A 21,758-nucleotide genomic window follows, 5' to 3' on the forward strand; every position below is an offset into this window, starting at 1 on the left:
AGACAATATATTAATAGCAGTATTAATATTATATTTATAACAATCCAAGAGAAAATATTTAAAAATCAGCAAAAATGGAAATTTCATAAAACAGGTCACGCCCAATTTTTGGGTGGTTCTCTGAGACTTCTTGAACCATTACAGAACTCTCTGTTACTATAGCTGAAATGGCCACTTAGAATCCGCTGTGAAATTAATGTGCTATGCTGTACTGTGTTCACTGTTGGTATCCTAACTTAGGTGGACATTTGCCTGTGGTTCCAAAAGTTCAGCACGTTGATTCTTCATCGTTTAATGGCCCAGGGTCCCTTTATTGAGTGAACTAAATGGATTTCATTACTCGATTTAAACTCTTGTCAGCCTCTTAAGGCAGGGCTTGAGGGACTGTTTTCCCATCTGGAGACCTGGGAGCCGGGGATGACTAGCCTCAAAATGGTTTAGGATTGAGATGAAAATGGTGGTGAATCCTTGGGAATTGAAATCCCAGGATCCTGTGCTTTGAGACCAGTGGATATTTGGATTCCAATGGGATCAGTTGATGTGGGTTTAGAGTTGGAAAGTGAAATAGAAGGTTAACTAGATGATTTTTGAGAGGTAGATCAGGCGTGAGAGACAGCAAAGCCCGACCTTATTCAGATTATTGTAACAGTAACCAGGAAAGCTACGTGACTGAATGAATGCTGGCGAGAGGTGTGACATATGTTCAAGATTTATTGCAGTGTAATTTCCTGTGACAAATCCTATATCTGTCTAAATGATTTGCTACCCAGTTAGCATTGTTGTACATATATTTTCGGTGGAAGGCAAGAGTGAATTGCATTGCAACTAACAAATTGAAAACAAAAGTGGGAGAAACAAAACTTAGTTCAAGGAGGACCTGATCGCCTTCAGTGTGTGTCTACTGCCCATCCTTTAGAGCGGGGTAAGACAGGTGTGGGGAGTGGAAGCTTAGGAGAGGCCAAGGATCCCAATGTACAGAACTACTTGGGCAATTTTTAAGCTGTATTTTCTTTTTGCCCTCAGCAAATTACCTGTTCTAATTAAGGAGCTGATTGGAAATTAGCAACTAACCTCAGGACGCGACATTCTGTGCGTTATAATTAAATGTCACTTATTAGTTTAATAAAATAAAGTCTATAGGGATATCAGATTTAACAGAAACAACAGGTCGGTGCTTCTTTCAATAATCAGAAGTCAGTGCCGCAGCTCTGTAGCCAGTTACAGGACTGGCCAGCATATCATATTACAAGTCTTTGCCTGGAGCACGCTGCCCGGTATGGTGGTAGAGGCAAGTACGTTAGAGGCTTTTAAGAGACATTTGGATAGGCACGAGGATGTGAGGAAGATAGAGGGATATGGACATTGTGTATGTAGGAGGGATACGGACATTGTGTATGTAGGAGGGATACGGACATTGCGTATGTAGGAGGGATACGGACATTGCGTATGTAGGAGGGATACGGACATTGTATGTAGGAGGGATACGGACATTGCGTATGTAGGAGGGATACGGACATTGCGTATGTAGGAGGGATACGGACATTGTATGTAGGAGGGATACGGACATTGTATGTAGGAGGGATACGGACATTGCGTATGTAGGAGGGATACGGACATTGCGTATGTAGGAGGGATACGGACATTGCGTATGTAGGAGGGATACGGACATTGCGTATGTAGGAGGGATACGGACATTGTATGTAGGAGGGATACGGACATTGGGTGTAGGAGGGATACGGACATTGCGTATGTAGGAGGGATACGGACATTGCGTATGTAGGAGGGATACGGACATTGCGTATGTAGGAGGGATACGGACATTGCGTATGTAGGAGGGATACGGACATTGTATGTAGGAGGGATACGGACATTGGGTGTAGGAGGGATACGGACATTGCGTATGTAGGAGGGATACGGACATTGCGTATGTAGGAGGGATACGGACATTGCGTATGTAGGAGGGATACGGACATTGCGTATGTAGGAGGGATACGGACATTGTATGTAGGAGGGATACGGACATTGCGTATGTAGGAGGGATACGGACATTGTATGTAGGAGGGATACGGACATTGTATGTAGGAGGGATACGGACATTGTATGTAGGAGGGATACGGACATTGTATGTAGGAGGGATACGGACATTGCGTATGTAGGAGGGATACAGACATTGTATGTAGGAGGGATACGGACATTGTATGTAGGAGGGATACGGACATTGTATGTAGGAGGGATACGGACATTGTATGTAGGAGGGATACGGACATTGGGTGTAGGAGGGATACGGACATTGCGTATGTAGGAGGGATACGGACATTGCGTATGTAGGAGGGATACGGACATTGCGTATGTAGGAGGGATACGGACATTGTATGTAGGAGGGATACGGACATTGGGTGTAGGAGGGATACGGACATTGCGTATGTAGGAGGGATACGGACATTGCGTATGTAGGAGGGATACGGACATTGCGTATGTAGGAGGGATACGGACATTGCGTATGTAGGAGGGATACGGACATTGTATGTAGGAGGGATACGGACATTGCGTATGTAGGAGGGATACGGACATTGCGTATGTAGGAGGGATACGGACATTGCGTATGTAGGAGGGATACGGACATTGCGTATGTAGGAGGGATACGGACATTGCGTATGTAGGAGGGATACGGACATTGCGTATGTAGGAGGGATACGGTCATTGCGTATGTAGGAGGGATACGGACATTGCGTATGTAGGAGGGATACGGACATTGCGTATGTAGGAGGGATACGGACATTGCGTATGTAGGAGGGATACGGACATTGTATGTAGGAGGGATACGGACATTGCGTATGTAGGAGGGATACGGACATTGCGTATGTAGGAGGGATACGGACATTGCGTATGTAGGAGGGATACGGACATTGTATGTAGGAGGGATACGGACATTGTGTATGTAGGAGGGATACGGACATTGTATGTAGGAGGGATACGGACATTGCGTATGTAGGAGGGATACGGACATTGCGTATGTAGGAGGGATACGGACATTGCGTATGTAGGAGGGATACGGACATTGTATGTAGGAGGGATACGGACATTGTATGTAGGAGGGATACGGACATTGTGTATGTAGGAGGGATACGGACATTGTATGTAGGAGGGATACGGACATTGTGTATGTAGGAGGGATACGGACATTGTATGTAGGAGGGATACGGACATTGCGTATGTAGGAGGGATACGGACATTGCGTATGTAGGAGGGATACGGTCATTGCGTATGTAGGAGGGATACGGTCATTGCGTATGTAGGAGGGATACGGACATTGTATGTAGGAGGGATACGGACATTGTATGTAGGAGGGATACGGACATTGTATGTAGGAGGGATACGGTCATTGCGTATGTAGGAGGGATACGGACATTGCGTATGTAGGAGGGATACGGTCATTGCGTATGTAGGAGGGATACGGACATTGTATGTAGGAGGGATACGGACATTGTGTATGTAGGAGGGATACGGACATTGCGTATGTAGGAGGGATACGGACATTGCGTATGTAGGAGGGATACGGACATTGTATGTAGGAGGGATACGGACATTGCGTATGTAGGAGGGATACGGACATTGCGTATGTAGGAGGGATACGGACATTGTATGTAGGAGGGATACGGACATTGCGTATGTAGGAGGGATACGGACATTGTGTATGTAGGAGGGATACGGACATTGCGTATGTAGGAGGGATACGGACATTGCGTATGTAGGAGGGATACGGACATTGCGTATGTAGGAGGGATACGGACATTGTATGTAGGAGGGATACGGACATTGCGTATGTAGGAGGGATACGGACATTGTATGTAGGAGGGATACGGTCATTGCGTATGTAGGAGGGATACGGTCATTGCGTATGTAGGAGGGATACGGACATTGCGTATGTAGGAGGGATACGGTCATTGCGTATGTAGGAGGGATACGGACATTGTATGTAGGAGGGATACGGACATTGTATGTAGGAGGGATACGGACATTGTATGTAGGAGGGATACGGACATTGTATGTAGGAGGGATACGGACATTGCGTATGTAGGAGGGATACGGACATTGTATGTAGGAGGGATACGGTCATTGTATGTAGGAGGGATACGGTCATTGTATGTAGGAGGGATACGGACATTGCGTATGTAGGAGGGATACGGACATTGTATGTAGGAGGGATACGGACATTGTATGTAGGAGGGATACGGACATTGCGTATGTAGGAGGGATACGGACATTGTATGTAGGAGGGATACGGACATTGTATGTAGGAGGGATACGGACATTGCGTATGTAGGAGGGATACGGACATTGTATGTAGGAGGTATACGGACATTGTATGTAGGAGGGATACGGACATTGTATGTAGGAGGGATACGGACATTGTATGTAGGAGGGATACGGACATTGTATGTAGGAGGGATACGGACATTGCGTATGTAGGAGGGATACGGACATTGCGTATGTAGGAGGGATACGGACATTGTATGTAGGAGGGATACGGACATTGTATGTAGGAGGGATACGGACATTGTATGTAGGAGGGATACGGACATTGTATGTAGGAGGGATACGGACATTGTATGTAGGAGGGATACGGACATTGTGTGTAGGAGGGATACGGACATTGGGTGTAGGAGGGATACGGACATTGCGTATGTAGGAGGGATACGGACATTGCGTATGTAGGAGGGATACGGACATTGCGTATGTAGGAGGGATACGGACATTGTATGTAGGAGGGATACGGACATTGTATGTAGGAGGGATACGGACATTGCGTATGTAGGAGGGATACGGACATTGCGTATGTAGGAGGGATACGGACATTGTATGTAGGAGGGATACGGACATTGTATGTAGGAGGGATACGGACATTGTATGTAGGAGGGATACGGACATTGCGTATGTAGGAGGGATACGGACATTGCGTATGTAGGAGGGATACGGTCATTGCGTATGTAGGAGGGATATGGACATTGCGTATGTAGGAGGGATACGGACATTGTATGTAGGAGGGATATGGACATTGTGTGTAGGAGGGATACGGACATTGCGTATGTAGGAGGGATACGGACATTGTATGTAGGAGGGATATGGACATTGTGTGTAGGAGGGATACGGACATTGTATGTAGGAGGGATACGGACATTGTATGTAGGAGGGATACGGTCATTGCGTATGTAGGAGGGATACGGACATTGTATGTAGGAGGGATACGGACATTGTATGTAGGAGGGATACGGACATTGCGTATGTAGGAGGGATACGGACATTGCGTATGTAGGAGGGATACGGACATTGCGTATGTAGGAGGGATACGGACATTGTATGTAGGAGGGATACGGACATTGTATGTAGGAGGGATACGGACATTGTATGTAGGAGGGATACGGACATTGCGTATGTAGGAGGGATACGGACATTGCGTATGTAGGAGGGATACGGACATTGCGTATGTAGGAGGGATACGGACATTGTATGTAGGAGGGATACGGACATTGCGTATGTAGGAGGGATACGGACATTGTATGTAGGAGGGATACGGACATTGTATGTAGGAGGGATACGGACATTGTATGTAGGAGGGATACGGACATTGTATGTAGGAGGGATACGGACATTGTATGTAGGAGGGATACGGACATTGCGTATGTAGGAGGGATACGGACATTGTATGTAGGAGGGATACGGACATTGTATGTAGGAGGGATACGGACATTGTATGTAGGAGGGATACGGACATTGCGTATGTAGGAGGGATACGGACATTGTATGTAGGAGGGATACGGACATTGTATGTAGGAGGGATACGGACATTGCGTATGTAGGAGGGATACGGACATTGTATGTAGGAGGGATACGGACATTGTATGTAGGAGGGATACGGACATTGTATGTAGGAGGGATACGGACATTGTATGTAGGAGGGATACGGACATTGCGTATGTAGGAGGGATACGGACATTGTATGTAGGAGGGATACGGACATTGTATGTAGGAGGGATACGGACATTGTATGTAGGAGGGATACGGACATTGTATGTAGGAGGGATACGGACATTGTATGTAGGAGGGATACGGACATTGCGTATGTAGGAGGGATACGGACATTGTATGTAGGAGGGATACGGACATTGCGTATGTAGGAGGGATACGGACATTGTATGTAGGAGGGATACGGACATTGTATGTAGGAGGGATACGGACATTGCGTATGTAGGAGGGATACGGACATTGCGTATGTAGGAGGGATACGGACATTGTATGTAGGAGGGATACGGACATTGCGTATGTAGGAGGGATACGGACATTGCGTATGTAGGAGGGATACGGACATTGTGTGTAGGAGGGATACGGACATTGTATGTAGGAGGGATACGGACATTGCGTATGTAGGAGGGATACGGACATTGCGTATGTAGGAGGGATACGGACATTGTATGTAGGAGGGATACGGACATTGTATGTAGGAGGGATACGGACATTGTATGTAGGAGGGATACGGACATTGTATGTAGGAGGGATACGGACATTGCGTATGTAGGAGGGATACGGACATTGTATGTAGGAGGGATACGGACATTGTATGTAGGAGGGATACGGACATTGTATGTAGGAGGGATACGGACATTGTATGTAGGAGGGATACGGACATTGTATGTAGGAGGGATACGGACATTGTATGTAGGAGGGATACGGACATTGCGTATGTAGGAGGGATACGGACATTGCGTATGTAGGAGGGATACGGACATTGTATGTAGGAGGGATACGGACATTGCGTATGTAGGAGGGATACGGACATTGCGTATGTAGGAGGGATACGGACATTGTGTGTAGGAGGGATACGGTCATTGCGTATGTAGGAGGGATACGGACATTGTATGTAGGAGGGATACGGACATTGTATGTAGGAGGGATACGGACATTGCGTATGTAGGAGGGATACGGACATTGCGTATGTAGGAGGGATACGGTCATTGCGTATGTAGGAGGGATACGGACATTGCGTATGTAGGAGGGATACGGACATTGCGTATGTAGGAGGGATACGGACATTGCGTATGTAGGAGGGATACGGACATTGTATGTAGGAGGGATACGGACATTGCGTATGTAGGAGGGATACGGACATTGTATGTAGGAGGGATACGGTCATTGTATGTAGGAGGGATACGGACATTGCGTATGTAGGAGGGATACGGACATTGTATGTAGGAGGGATACGGACATTGTATGTAGGAGGGATACGGACATTGCGTATGTAGGAGGGATACGGACATTGTATGTAGGAGGGATACGGTCATTGTATGTAGGAGGGATACGGTCATTGTATGTAGGAGGGATACGGACATTGCGTATGTAGGAGGGATACGGACATTGTATGTAGGAGGGATACGGACATTGTATGTAGGAGGGATACGGACATTGCGTATGTAGGAGGGATACGGACATTGTATGTAGGAGGGATACGGACATTGTATGTAGGAGGGATACGGACATTGCGTATGTAGGAGGGATACGGACATTGTATGTAGGAGGGATACGGACATTGTATGTAGGAGGGATACGGACATTGTATGTAGGAGGGATACGGACATTGTATGTAGGAGGGATACGGACATTGTATGTAGGAGGGATACGGACATTGCGTATGTAGGAGGGATACGGACATTGCGTATGTAGGAGGGATACGGACATTGTATGTAGGAGGGATACGGACATTGTATGTAGGAGGGATACGGACATTGTATGTAGGAGGGATACGGACATTGTATGTAGGAGGGATACGGACATTGTGTGTAGGAGGGATACGGACATTGGGTGTAGGAGGGATACGGACATTGCGTATGTAGGAGGGATACGGACATTGCGTATGTAGGAGGGATACGGACATTGCGTATGTAGGAGGGATACGGACATTGTATGTAGGAGGGATACGGACATTGTGTGTAGGAGGGATACGGACATTGGGTATGTAGGAGGGATACGGACATTGCGTATGTAGGAGGGATACGGACATTGCGTATGTAGGAGGGATACGGACATTGCGTATGTAGGAGGGATACGGACATTGTATGTAGGAGGGATACGGACATTGTATGTAGGAGGGATACGGACATTGCGTATGTAGGAGGGATACGGACATTGTATGTAGGAGGGATACGGACATTGTGTATGTAGGAGGGATACGGACATTGTATGTAGGAGGGATACGGACATTGTGTATGTAGGAGGGATTAGGGGTCTGGGAGTTTTTGATTTGGTTTTTAGCTGGTTTGGCAACAGCCTTGTGGGCAGAAGGGCCTGTTTCTGTGCTGAACTGTTCTATGTTCTATGCTGTCTACTAGACGGTCAGCTAATAGAGGTGCGTAACAATATATGAAGCTCTGTGGTGGTGTGGCCAGGTTTGATTGGAGTACAGTTGTGCAGCGCAGTTGGATCAGTAGGAGGGAACTCTGTGTTTAATAATCTTTGTGCTTGACTGCTGCAATATTTAGATCGGAACAAGGAGAAAAGGCGTTTAATATGTTGACCCCACATGCCTACAAGCGATCGCACTCAGCATGTTTTATTTCTGGTTGCGTCAGGAACATTGTAGTTTAGCTTTTGCAGAGCGAAATTAATTGGACAGAAAGCTGCAGGTGCTGGAAGCACTGCCTTAGCCAGATACACTGCCAGCGCGTGAGGCTAGTCTTGTAGGAGGATAGGGGTGAGACGACTAGCAGGGGAATGAAGATGAGATCACGCATTGAATGAGAGGCTGGCTTTGTAGCCTAAAGATGCTGATGTAAAATGAAAAAGGGAAGAGAAATGGTAGAAAAAAGAAGCTGATATTGAGGTGGGCAGGGAATTGTAAGAGACGTTGGGGTGTGTTTGTTGAAAGACGACTGGATGAAAATACAGGAAGTTTTCTGTCCTTTGAAAGTAGCTGCACTTTCACAAGGTATTAGTTTTCTGCTGCCGATGCATTTAGGAATTACTGAACAATGGAAATTGTCCAAACCTCCTGAACTAGTTTGGGTCTGGAGATTGTTCTCCTAATCCTCGAGTGCAGAGAATTAATGAGCATCTATTAACAAATGGGGCTGAAAATGCTAATGTGTGAAATTGGGCTGTAAAATAAAATATTTTAATTAACAGTTGCAGCACGGCTATAAATAGTGTAAGCATAACTGGAGATTTCTGTTTTCGATGTTTAGTTTTTAACTGTTAAACTGACCAGGAGTGAACTCCCGCCTTTTAGCGTCCAGGACACACAGATCTGGCTTTCCGTTGCAGAATTAACGGACTGGGTATGCAGGGTAGCGGCAGTTCATTTCCTCAAGCTCAGGCCCACTTAAGTAGTTATGCTGAGTTCCCTGTCCGAAGCTTTCGCTGCGAGTTGTGGGTAGGAATCGTGTGTCAGTGGTGGTCGTCTGTCGTGTCCGACGATGACAGAAACCGTGTTCGGGAGAGTTTTAAAGCGGAAGAGCCTTTGCACTTGGGCAGCTCCATTCTCTCGACCTCGGAAGTCCGGCTCCATAGGTACAAACAGGCGTCACCAACTGGGATCTTCCTCGGTTGCAGTCGACGCCCATCACACCTGCTCCGCTCTCCGCGTTCCTGGCCGTTGGATCTCACAGTAGATCTCATCTGCCCTGTCCGCCAGAGCTGACTTCGCGCGCTAGGACAGGCGTGTCCCCCGTCTCACCGGGGTCTGAGGCCCACCAGCTATCCTCACCTGGTTTAGCCCGCCTGTCCAAGCTGTGTACTGGGACATGGTTGTTGTCGCATTCAGACAGCTACGTGGAGCCACAGGTGAGAGCTGAGTGTCCGGTGGGGACCAAAGGTGAGTGAATGGACATGACAAGCCCCCTCACCAGAAGGGCTACCCCTCCCGGGACGTCCCATACACCCGAAGGTTCTACTATATGTCAATAACTCATTAAAAAAGCAAAGCAGGGTAAAATCTGAAGGATGTAAAGTTAGAGCGGTAAAACTAACTTGAAGTAAATCATAATTGATTTTTCTGCCTTTACCATGGTGATGTGGGGGTTGGGAGAAAGGATGTTGGCTTCAAAGCTTCCATCAGAGTCGAGGTCATTCAGAATAAAAGTGGAAGCAAAGGGTGGGGCAGATTCTAGTTTGGGGCTGGCCATGTGGAGGGGTTGCTGCAAGTGGTGAGAGAGGGAAGATTTTGCCCTGATTCAGAGGCCAAGACAAAGGTCCGGAGAGCGGGATGTCTGACAGGAGGGCTGGTGTGGCAACGGGCTCTGATCAATGGACAAAGCTTGGGGACGGGTGCCTGCAGAGGTGGCACTCCTGAAAGACCTTGCCAATTTCAGATTATCCAATAGCAGCACGTATCCTACAGGTAGCACGTGGCGAGAAAGCACCTGTTTATTTACAGGTTTCCCCCACTGTCCAAAGGTAGAGCGTTCCTGTGAAACCGTTTGTAAACCGAAATGTCGTAAAGCGAAGAAGCAATTACCATTAATTTATATGGGAAAAATTATTGAGCGTTCCCAGACCCAAAAAAATAACCTACCAAATCATACCAAATAACACATAAAACCTAAAATAACACTAACATATAGTAAAAGCAGGAATGATATGATAAATATACAGCCTATATAAAGTAGAAATATTGTATGTACGGTGTAGTTTCACTTATCAAAATCGGCAAGACAGCGAGCCAAAATCGATTTGGAGAAAAAAGATCGGCACGTACACGCATGCGCAAACAACTGCCCACACAAGGCTTCACGGTCATTGTAGTCTTTGTTGGGGTAAACACACGTATAAAGCAGGCGCCTTTTTTTCATAAAAGTGAAAATCCTCTTTGGTTGGCGAAAACAGGTTCTAATGTAGGTCTTTCATAACAGCGAGTTGTCGTAAAGCGAACGTTCGAAAAACGGGGACGCCTGTATTTATTGGGGTACAGTGCAGAGTAAGCCCTTCCGACCCTTCAACCCTCGCTGCCCAGCAATCTCCTGATTTAACCCTCGCCTAGCCACAGGACAACTTACAACTCCTTGGTCTGTGGGAAGAGACCTAGAGTACCCAGAGGAAACCCACTCGGTCACTAGGTGATGGTACAGACTCCTTACAGGCAGCAGCGGGAATCCTAGTTTTACGCTTCTTCCAGTGGTAGAGTGGCCACCCAAAATTGAACATGTATATCCAGTTTTGATTGGCATACCAGAAACCACAGGAAAGAATTGGGTTCAGGGTGGAATAATGTGGAAATCAAACAGGATTTTAAAAAATCCTGTATGCTGTCGAGATTCTTATGTAGTTGTTAGTGTTTGCATGCAGACTGTTGCTCATTCTATATAATCTCCTTGTGGAGCCACTTTTCAGTCTTCACCACTTCAGCCATGAACGTGCAGTTAGAGACCGAGCAAGACATCTCTGGAGATTCACAAGGTTAATTCCTGGGATGTCCGGACTGTCTTACGCAGAGAGGTTAGAGAGACTGGGCTTGTACACACTGGAATTCAGGAGATTGAGAGGGGATCTGATTGCAACATATAAGATTATTAAGGGATTGGACAAGATAGAGGCAGGAAATATGATCCAGATGCTGGGAGAGTCCAGTACCAGGGGGCATGGTTTGAGAATAAGAGAATAAGAGAATAAGAGAATAAGGGGTAGGTCATTTAGGACAGAGTCATTTAGGACTCTCCCAGAGAGTTGTGGGGGTCTGGAATGCACTGCCTCGGAAGGCAGTGGAGGCCAATTCTCTGGATGCTTTCAAGAAGGAGCTAGATAGGTATCTTATGGATAGGGGAATCAAGGGATATGGGGACAAGGCAGGAACCGGGTATTGATAGTAGATGATCAGCCATGATCTCAGAATGGCGGTGCAGGCTCAAAGGGCCGAATGGTCTACTTCTGCACCTATTGTCTATTGTCTATTAGAGCTGACCTGAATGGACGTTGGTCCTGAGCAGGTCATTGGTTGATCACTTACTTACTGCCCGTTAAGCCGCTGGCGTTTAGGGCAGCAATGAAGGTCCTCCATCTCTGGCAGTGTTCAGGTCTTCCTTCATCGTGTCAGAAGCTTCCTCTCAGTTTTCACTGCTGTCAGCCATGCAAGTCCCGGGTGGACAGTCAGGAATACTGCCATGCTCAGATTCTCCACAGCTCTTTCCATAACAGTTTTGTTTGACCAGCCCGGAGCTGAACCCCTTGAGCCTGAAGGGCCGGTGGACCACTCTTAGTCTGACTTCTACCCTTTGACCTGTTCGGCATGGGTGACCCCACCAAGAGCCAAAGCACAAAGCCCTGACTCCAGGCAACATTGCTCTCCGAGTCATTGAGGCACACAGGCCTCCAAACCCCTACGACAAGGTTGTGGCCCTCTTGGATGGCACTGGTTGATATTTTCACAGTAATTGCTCATAGATCATTGTCAGCTCTATCATCACTTTACAGTTCTGATGAAGATTCCTAAAACTAATAAGCTTCTTGGGAGTTGTTCTCAACAGAAAATAAACACAGCCCCAAGTCAAAAACAAGAGCAGAATAGAATAACTTTTAAAAAGATTAGCACAAATCCGGTTATTTGCAAAAGATCAGGAATGTTTCTCAATTGGTTTTACCAAATGCTACACTTGAGTTTGACATTTAGCAAATGCAGGTGAATTGATCAACTGTTTAGGAACTGTGAAATTTATACTATCAAACTAATGTGAAACAACTAATGTGGTTGACTTGTTTAGTTTAATGTTTTTCTTACATATGATAAATTATAGATAGAAGTAGGTTGTTAAAATCTTAACCATACACAGAAAGCAGGCAATTTTTATTTTTATTTTAGAGATGCAGCATGGTAACAAACCTTTATTTAGTTATCTATGTATTAATTATAGAGATAGTGCAGAATAGCCCCTTCCAGCTGTGTCCAGCAATCCCCCGATTTAATCCAAGTCCAATCATGGACAATTACAATGACCAATTAACCTGTGAACAGGGACGTCTTTGGACTGTGAGAGGAAACCGGAGCACCTGGAGGGAGATGTTAAAAACTCCTTACAGGCAGCGGCAGGAATTGAACCTGGGTCGCCTATACTGTAAAGCGTTGTGCTAGCCACTGCGCTACCGTGCTGCCCGACTTATGAAAGAAGGTAGGCTACGTACAGCCCAACGAGCCTGTGCGGCCCAAATACACCCTTGCGACCGATTAACCTACTAACCCGTACGCCTTTGAAACGTGAAGGGAAGCTGGAGCACCCGGAGGAAACCCACGCAGGCCCAGGGCGAACGTGCAAACTCCTTACAGACAATGGCAGGAATTGAACCCGCACCTTTGGCGGTGCAGTAGTGTATTGGCGTTGTGAAAGGTGCAGTCCTTAAATATAACACCGGCTGCTTGTGTTGAGTAAATATCCGAAATAGCAACTTGTCCGTTCACTGACGACATCGTTGATGCTAGCATTGACAGTTTCTGTTTCTCTGTTCAAACTTTAGTCATCAATTTAAGACTCTTGGGCCCCCTGGGTTTCAGTAATTAAGAAGGAAAACCACCTCACCTTTTAGGCTCTCCAAGTGCTGTTTTTGTTTCTTGATGGTGCTCAGTCAGAGTGTGGGGTAATGTAATGGTTGGAAACGTGTGTAATTCACGACCACCAATATTCACTTGGGGTTCACTTTAAGAGGCTGGTCTGACGTGATGACGTAATTAGGTGAAGTTTTTTTTACAGCGCTTTATGTTCTGTGTTTGGTTGGCAGTACAGGAGCTGTTACGGTCTCTCTTAAACTTAAGATGCCTCTGCCGTTTTATTCGTGAAAACCTACAGGAGCAGTTTTCTTGGTTTTGTTCTGGCCGAACAATTCGATAGCCCCAAGCATGGGGATCAGACGTGCATTCCGTTGGGGAAACCTCATACGGAATCAAATCTGCCAAGGGCTCGGGAATAATGGAATAGGTTTTCATGTGTAATTCAACTTGACCATCAGATAAACAGGAGAAGAAAATTGAATTGGGGTCCAGTTTCCTACTTGAAGCAATTCACTGTTTGTTGTAACACCAGATGATTTTGTATGCGTGTGTCAAAAATCTATAGTGATAACAGAGATTTGAATGTCCGTGTTTTCATTTAGTTATGATTTACAGTCTGCCGGGTATCATACGTAGCCACTTAATTATCTACAGCTTCATTTAACGTTGAGCAGAGTGTCATCAAAGGCAGAATACAAGTGAAGCCACTGCTTTGTGACTACTAAGCAATGTGACTACTAATATACACTGTAACACGATTCTCGGTGCTTTGGAGCGTAATATCGATACAATTGAAATTCCCAATGGTGCATAGCACATTACGTTTTTAAATTGCAATTCTCACAAAATGTACAACAACATGCAAGTTGATTTAACCATATTAAGATTTGTTCCTCGAAACTGAACTACATTTCCTAAAAATTTCTGGTACTTCAGTAGCCCGAGCAGTAATGTGTGCCTGGCCAGCAGTATTGCAAAGTGTAGCATCGTAGGTGTTGAATCAACTGCGGCAGTAAGTAATGAGTTGCTATTTTGCAGCCTATTCACATGATTGTAGGTTGTTTCCTGTCAAACTGACGTTTTGCATCTATTTTAGGGCAGATGAAGTTGGGATGATCATGACCAACTTAGAGAAAGCTAATCAGGTAAGAAGCAGAATCCAGCTTGTAGAGGGAAAAATATCAAGCGTGTAAGATTCTATTTTAAAAGGAATGCGCATAATAAATTCAAGAGATTCTGCAAATGCTGGAAGTCCAAGGTAATGCGCACACACACAAAATGCTGGAGGAATTCAGCAGATCAGACAGTCCCGATGAAGGGTCTCAGCCTGAAATCAGGAACGCAGAGTACGCAGGGCCCTTAGTATTATCAAGGATCCCGCCCATCCTTCCAGCATCCTCTTTGACTTTCTACCATCAGGCAGGAGACTCCGATGCATGAAGACAAGAACGGTCAGGATGGGAAACAGTTTCTTCCCTCAGGCCACTAGGCTCCTGAACACCCCACTGCATCACATTCGAAGTGGCACCGGTTAATCTGTTCTGTACCCTACAATATTTAATTTATGCACTTCAGTTTATTTATCTATGCTTAATTCATCTGTAGATTTTATCTTTGCTTTCCCAAATTATTGTGTCTTATATGTTTTGTGGTGCTTTGCACCCTAGTTTGGAGAAACATTGTCTCATTTGACAGTATACAAGAATATACTGTAGTTAAATGACAATAACCTTGACTAGAAACTTTCCATCAATGTTGCCTGACCTGCTGAGTTCCTCCAGAGTGTTTTGTGTGTATGTGTGTGTTAATCTGCATAGTAAAATGGTATAATTTATTGATTAATTAAATCTCATGGGTATTTGCATAATGCAGCTTTATGCATTAGTTTTGCATGTTTACAGTTGCTAACTGGTGTTATAACTATCAGGGGATTGCAATGTTGTGTATTACTGCACGGCGTGGAGGAGAGCGGCAGTATTTCTGTACTGTTGGAAATGGCCCTAATGAAATTGGAGATCGGCAATTAACTTGACATGAGGTTAAGTTGCTGTTCTTCAGAAATTATACCCTGCTTGTACTGAAGACCCAAGTTTACCTACAGCCATAAAAGAGCAGTAGAATCCATCATCAAATTGGTCCATCTGGTGGCAAAACAACAAATCACAACCGATATCTTTATTTGACACACGCACATCAAAACGTACTGTAAAACGCGTTGTTTGCGTCAGCGACCGACGCAGTCCGAGGGCGCGCTGGCAGCAGTCCACGCGTGTCTCCCCGCTCCCAGCGGCAGTGTGGCGTGCCCGCAACGTAACAAGCCTAACCTGTACACCTCTGGAATGTGGGAGGAGACCGTACAGATTCCTTCCAGACAGCGGCAGGAGTTGAACCCCGGTGGGTGGCCGGCACTGTAAAACTCTACACTGCTGAGGAGATGTCTGGGATACCACGCCCGGGGGAGTGGGGTGTGAAGGGAGTTTAGAGATTTGCGACCAGAAGTGTCCCACCAAGGATAAAGAGACTCCCCACAGGAAGCACCGTGGCTGGTGACACCAGACAGGTCTGTTTTTAGCTCTGAGGAGCTTTGGACCACGTGTCTAGCATCACCATGAGCACCTTTTTTTCCAGCAACCTGATACTTCCCAACGCTTGGGACTGAATACTCTTGAGCTGGCCAGCCTGCCAGCATCACGGGTTTCACCGGTTCTTTTCAACCAACGCCCTCCTGCCCTTTTGACTGACATCACTCCCATTTAAACAACGCATCAACTTGATGAATTTCGAATAATATCTCCTCGGCCATATCCCACCCACCACCTCCCCCCCCAGCAGTCTCCAGTCCTTAGATCGCACATACTCCTCCAATTCAGGTATTTGTTGATCCTCCCCCACTTTAAACATGCAATCTATGGCAACCACCCCCTTCAATTGTTAAGGCCCAAACTTTGGAATTCCTCTATGAGCCCTCTAAAATGGTCCTAAATATTGAATTATGTAGCTGCAGAGCTTTTACCATTAAAGTTGGCTTTTACTGCTCCTAACCAGGCCCCACCCACCAGCTTTACGAACGACAGGTCATTTGTTAAGGGCACCCCTGGCCTGCAGTGTGCCATGTGGGTTCCCAGCCTGAGGTCCATGGACCCCTTGCTTAATGGTATTGGTCCATGACACAAAAAAAAAGGCCGGGAACCCTTTTCGCTAGACAGTGAGCTTCAGGAAGCTCTTCAGTCTGACTTGTAGGATGCAAACTGTATATAAAGTCATGGAGGCTCTGTCAAATTGTCTCCCACCAGCAAACCTGCTTTTCCAGCCTCCCCCATTGATTTATCTGTCTGCCCTCCTGATGCCGTCTTTTCAACCTTCAGATGTTTTGCTTTACACACCTGGAATGTCTGGCAGAAATATTTGAAGAAACCTTTTTAAAAATAACTATTTCCAGCCCTTGAGATCGACCTTCAGCCCCTGGAAATTCTGGCAACCCTGAATTCACCGTGTGGCATCACAGTGAAATCCCTTAATTTTCAACTCTGAAGCCCCCTGATATAGTTCTGCCCAGCAGAGTTCACCTGGTGGTGACTGGAAGCAGAGAATACTGTCTAATATGTGTAATGTCATTAACACCAAGATTACCAAATCTCAGTAGACCTTGAGAGCCTCTGTATGGCTTTCAGTTGCGTTATTTTGATTTACTGAGACCGCTAAAGCTTTACTTTTTTTGGGGTGGGCCCACGACAAGAGACGCTCTTATAGTAAAAGTATGCAGCATTAATACTAATGGTTGCAACATATCTGTTAGTAAGCAGAACTGTGACTGAAGTAGAATTTTAACTGAATCGGAGAATTCAAAGATCGGTAACTGCTCTGAAGAGCTTGGTATTTCTACTGGGAGCTGGTTATTAAATCTCAACTGCATTCTAAGAATTTAGAAATAATCAAGACTTTAGGCTTACCCCAAGTTGCTCCATCTGAGGACTGGTTTGGATTGTTGTCCACTTCAATCATTTGCATGATTTGTATTTTTTTCTTTCTCTTGAGTATCGAGTGTTGATCTTTTTTCTCTTGTTTAATTGGGTTCTTTCGGGTTTCTTGCTTTGTGGATATCTACGAGCAAAAAAAAAAATCTCAAGCTTGTATAATTTATATATTCTTTGATAATAAAAGTACTTTGAACTTTAAATAATCCAGTTGGATAACTTTTCCCTGAGATGTAATATTTACGTGTTCCCAGTTAAGTAAAATATGTGAACGCACGTTGATAAAATACTTCTGCTGAGTTCTTGATTTCCACATTGAACCAAATTGAATAACTTTGCTCATTTACATTTATCATGATATTGCACTGCAGTATCTTCTATTTGATGGATGGTAGTGTGAAATTTTATCTAATTGTCATTTACTAAATGATAAATGTTTGCAATACAATGTACAAGCTTGTGCTTTGGTTTTGATCTTTCAAGTACCCCGAACCCTCAGTTGGTACTCCACATTAATGTGTATAATTAGCGCATCAAGAGAGGTATTTGAGCTTCTATTTGAACTTTCCTGAAGTATGAAATCCAATAGTTCAAAGCCCACTGCAAATTATGCACTAGATGGTTGTTTTCAGTTCTGGTCCAGAATTAATTTATAACTGAAGTCAATAAGCAAGCAAAATAAGAACAAAAATGAGAAGAATCACTGATGAACTGTGATGTTGGAATTCAGTTTTTTTTTAAATTTTTGTCTGTTTTAGAGGGCTGAAGCTGCTCAGAGGGAAGTGGAGAGTCTTCGGGAACAGTCTGTGAATTGCTCCATTCACTTGGCCTGTCGTTCTCCACGGATTGGTACAGTGGTAAGGATCTGGGAGCGAAGGAGAATTATTAGTGAATAACAGCCTGTGTGAATTCAGAGCACACGAAGACACTGCCCGACTGCCCAACTTGAGGAGATAAATTTTTGAAAAGCACAAAAGGCCAAAGTAAAATTTATTATCAGAGTGCATACACGTCTCCACATCCAGCCCTGGGAATCTTTTTCTGCCGGGCATACTTAGCAAAACCGTAACTGTAAGCTGGATCAATGGACGACAATCTGTGCAAATGCAAATATAAATAAACAGCATGAAATAATGAGGGCAGGAAATAAGATAAAGAGTCCTTAAAATTAGACCATCAGTTGTGGGAACACCAGAAGTAGAATGAGTGTAGTTATCTTCTTTTGTTCAAGAGCCTGATGGTTGAGGGGTAGTAACTGTTCTTGAACCTGGTGGTGCGAGTCCCGAGGCTCCTGTACCTTCTTCCTGATGGCAGCAGCGAGAAAAGAGCATGGCCTGGGTGGGGAGGATCTTTGACGATGGCGGCTGCTTTACCCCAGCAACGTTCCCGATAGATGTGCTCAGTGGTTGGGAGGGCTTTCAAAGTGTCTTGAGGCAGAACTGATAATTAAACTTTAAAGCAGTGGACTCTTGAATACTGAATGAAAGAGAATTTTTGCTCACTGAAAGAGGCAGGTACTTGTGAGATCGAGAGTCCTTGGAGTGGGTGTGCTCCAGTGTGCAGCTTGGGGTCAAGTACTCCTCTCACATGCATTGGAAGCTTAGCTTTAGAAAAGTAAAACTATTCGAAACAAAAAGTGTGTAAAGAATCTACAATACAGTACAATACTGCATACAAAAATTGTAAAAGGGTGTCGGGAGGGGTTTGAAGTATACAGCCCGCTCAACAACTCAACCTACTGCCAAAATCTTCAAACCCTACAAGCAGGTAAATGGCAGATTTAGAAATCTTCAATCCCTACAGGCAGGTAAGTGCCAGGTTTAGGGCTAAAACTCTTGTGGAAGGAAGCAGCCGATGTAGGAAATCAGTGTAGGTCAGCAGTAAAGATGGAAATCCAGAAATTACTTAAGAAACAATTAGATGACAAAATGGGGAGTGGGGAGGGGGCAACTGTAGGAAGCACGGATAAAATCGAATGACCTTGGTCATGCTGTCTCAGGCTTGATCTTGTCGGCCAGTACTGTTCTTCCAGATCATCTGTTTGATGGTAGATGTCAGAAGCTGGAACATGTTATCTGATATATCTGATTTGAGTTAAATAATGTGATTTGAAACACAATAGTAGCTTTTTCTTTTGTTGGGTCTTTGAACTTCCCATGTGCTTAAGGCGCTACAGCTGGATTTTTTTTCTCTCTATCATGTATCATTGCTTTTTTTGTGATGTTTGCAAGATGTTGTTCTAAATTTAAATGCTCAGTATTTTTGGGGGCATTTTTGTATCAGCACCAAAGCTTTATCAAAACATTTACAGAGAAATGGAAAACTGGCGTTGTGCAACTCATGAAAAGGAAATGCACACGATCGTGGTTAAGCTCTCCATTATCACAGATCCACAAAGTGGCCTGTCTTTTAAAAGCTGAGGCAATAATGTGGTGCTTTGGCTCTAAGTTACTTGCCAATGGTATTTTTTTCAAGACTAAATATCCAGCTGAAAACCAATGCAACTCTGTACATGTGCTCTAAATAATAGATTGCCTTACTGGGATTCATCATCAGGCCAAAAGAGGAAAAAAGTGCGAGTAACATATTCAGTTCAATTCGCGTTATTTTCCATGAGGAACTTTGTGCAGTGGTAAGGGCTACATCACAGAACTTAGATACACAACACCACACTGCATATAGTTAAACACGATATAAAAGACTCACAATGGATAATAAGTACTAAAAATTAATGCATGCAATTTAAAATACAAATACACATACTAAAACTGACTGTTTTTACTGTCAAAGGTGCTTTGCATACTATATATTCAAAACTGGGGGTTGAGAAGGTGACTGGAGGAAGGCACAAAACTGGATAAGGCTGTCCTGGTGCTGATGGGCCGGGACCTGTAGCGGCGTCCAGATGGCAAGAGAGTGTAGTGTATGCATAATGTCCTCTACTGTTCGTTGAGTTTCTTTCTTGTCCGTCTCTGATGGACGCTGCCGAGAGATTCTTGTTCCTGGCCAATGAGTTTGCCGTTTATTCTGACAATTCCGTTGAGTGGGCTGAGGTTGACAGTGCTCATTTGCTCTGAACCATGCCGTGATGTTGTAGTTTAATACTGAGTCAAAGAAGCATTTATAAAATGTCCGGAGAATCGACGGCTGGACCTGAAGTTTCTGCATCTTCCTAAGGAAAAATAGCCATTAAAATTCCAGTTAGCATGGCCCTGTAACTAAGCTGATTTTATTTACAGTATAAACTCTAAAACATCATGTTTGCAATATAATAGACTGTGGTATCAGTTTGGTATCAATGACCACATTTCATTCACATCAAAGCATCCTGTGGAATAAAAGCAAAAGCTGACTCTCAAAAAACGAAGCCTTTTTCTCTGGTGCTGAATTACCTAACACAATGCATGTCTGTTTGCTTTAACAATGAAATTCCTTGACTGGTGTTTCTAAACTTAACCCTGACATTCAATAAACCTACTACGTTGTTTCTTCATTAATTTCACTTACTTTTAAAAATCCAATTTTTTTTCCCTCTATAAACTTGCATTGCATAAGTATTCACCTTCATGGTAGTGAAATTAAACTTTAAGGAACAAGCACATGAGGAAGTCCGTAGGTGCTGGAAATCCAAAGCAAAACGCACAAAATGGTTGTGGAACTCAGCAGATCAGACAGCATCTCTGGAGATGAATAAACATTCGATGTTTCAGGCCGAGGCCTTTTTTCAGGACCCATGGTGAGGAGGGGAAGACGCCAGGATAAAAGGGAGGTGGGAGGGCTAGCTGGGTGGGTAGGAAAGATATGTAAGGTTACTCCTAGTTTGGATCTGCAGTTGTTCCATAGTTTTCCAATGAAGTCTGAGGAAAACACTGTATAAGGTGCTAAAGGATTCTTTCTTTTCCTATCCAGGATCAAGCAAATGTTCTGATGTGCCCTGGTTCGAGACTGGAAACAGCATTGGTTGCTAAAGACCGAGAGATTATCCGACTGCTGAAAGAGATTCAACACCTCCAGACTGCATTCCATGACCTCCAGGAGAGCTCAGCCAATCAGATTGCAGAGCTGGAGCAGCAGCTAGCTCTGAAAACCGAAGCTGTGGAGGTGATCGATTGACAAGTGCAAACCGTTGTATATTCTGACACAGCTTTCTAGCCTAAATGAAGTTCTCAGTCAGGGGTTCCCAACCTGCAGTCCATAGGTCCCTCAGTTAATGGTAGGGGTCCATGGCATTAAAAAAAAGGTTGAGAACCCCTGTTCTCAAAGAA

The 21,758-nt window shown here is 44.8% G+C and overlaps 1 protein-coding gene across 9 annotated transcripts in view; it reads left to right on the plus strand.

Annotated features, from left to right (window-relative positions):
* cux2b (cut-like homeobox 2b) overlaps nucleotides 1-21,758 on the plus strand; it is a 381,872-nt gene that overhangs the window by 292,489 nt on the left and 67,625 nt on the right. For all 9 annotated transcript variants that reach the window (XM_073065643.1, XM_073065644.1, XM_073065649.1 and 6 more), the window contains 3 exons: nucleotides 14,616-14,664; nucleotides 18,252-18,350; nucleotides 21,403-21,594. In XM_073065643.1, the coding sequence (XP_072921744.1) occupies nucleotides 14,616-14,664; nucleotides 18,252-18,350; nucleotides 21,403-21,594 (340 nt within the window). The remainder of the gene's footprint in view (nucleotides 1-14,615; nucleotides 14,665-18,251; nucleotides 18,351-21,402; nucleotides 21,595-21,758) is intronic.

The sequence above is a fragment of the Hemitrygon akajei genome, chromosome 14, assembly GCF_048418815.1.
Source record: "Hemitrygon akajei chromosome 14, sHemAka1.3, whole genome shotgun sequence".
Lineage (NCBI taxonomy): Eukaryota > Metazoa > Chordata > Chondrichthyes > Myliobatiformes > Dasyatidae > Hemitrygon > Hemitrygon akajei.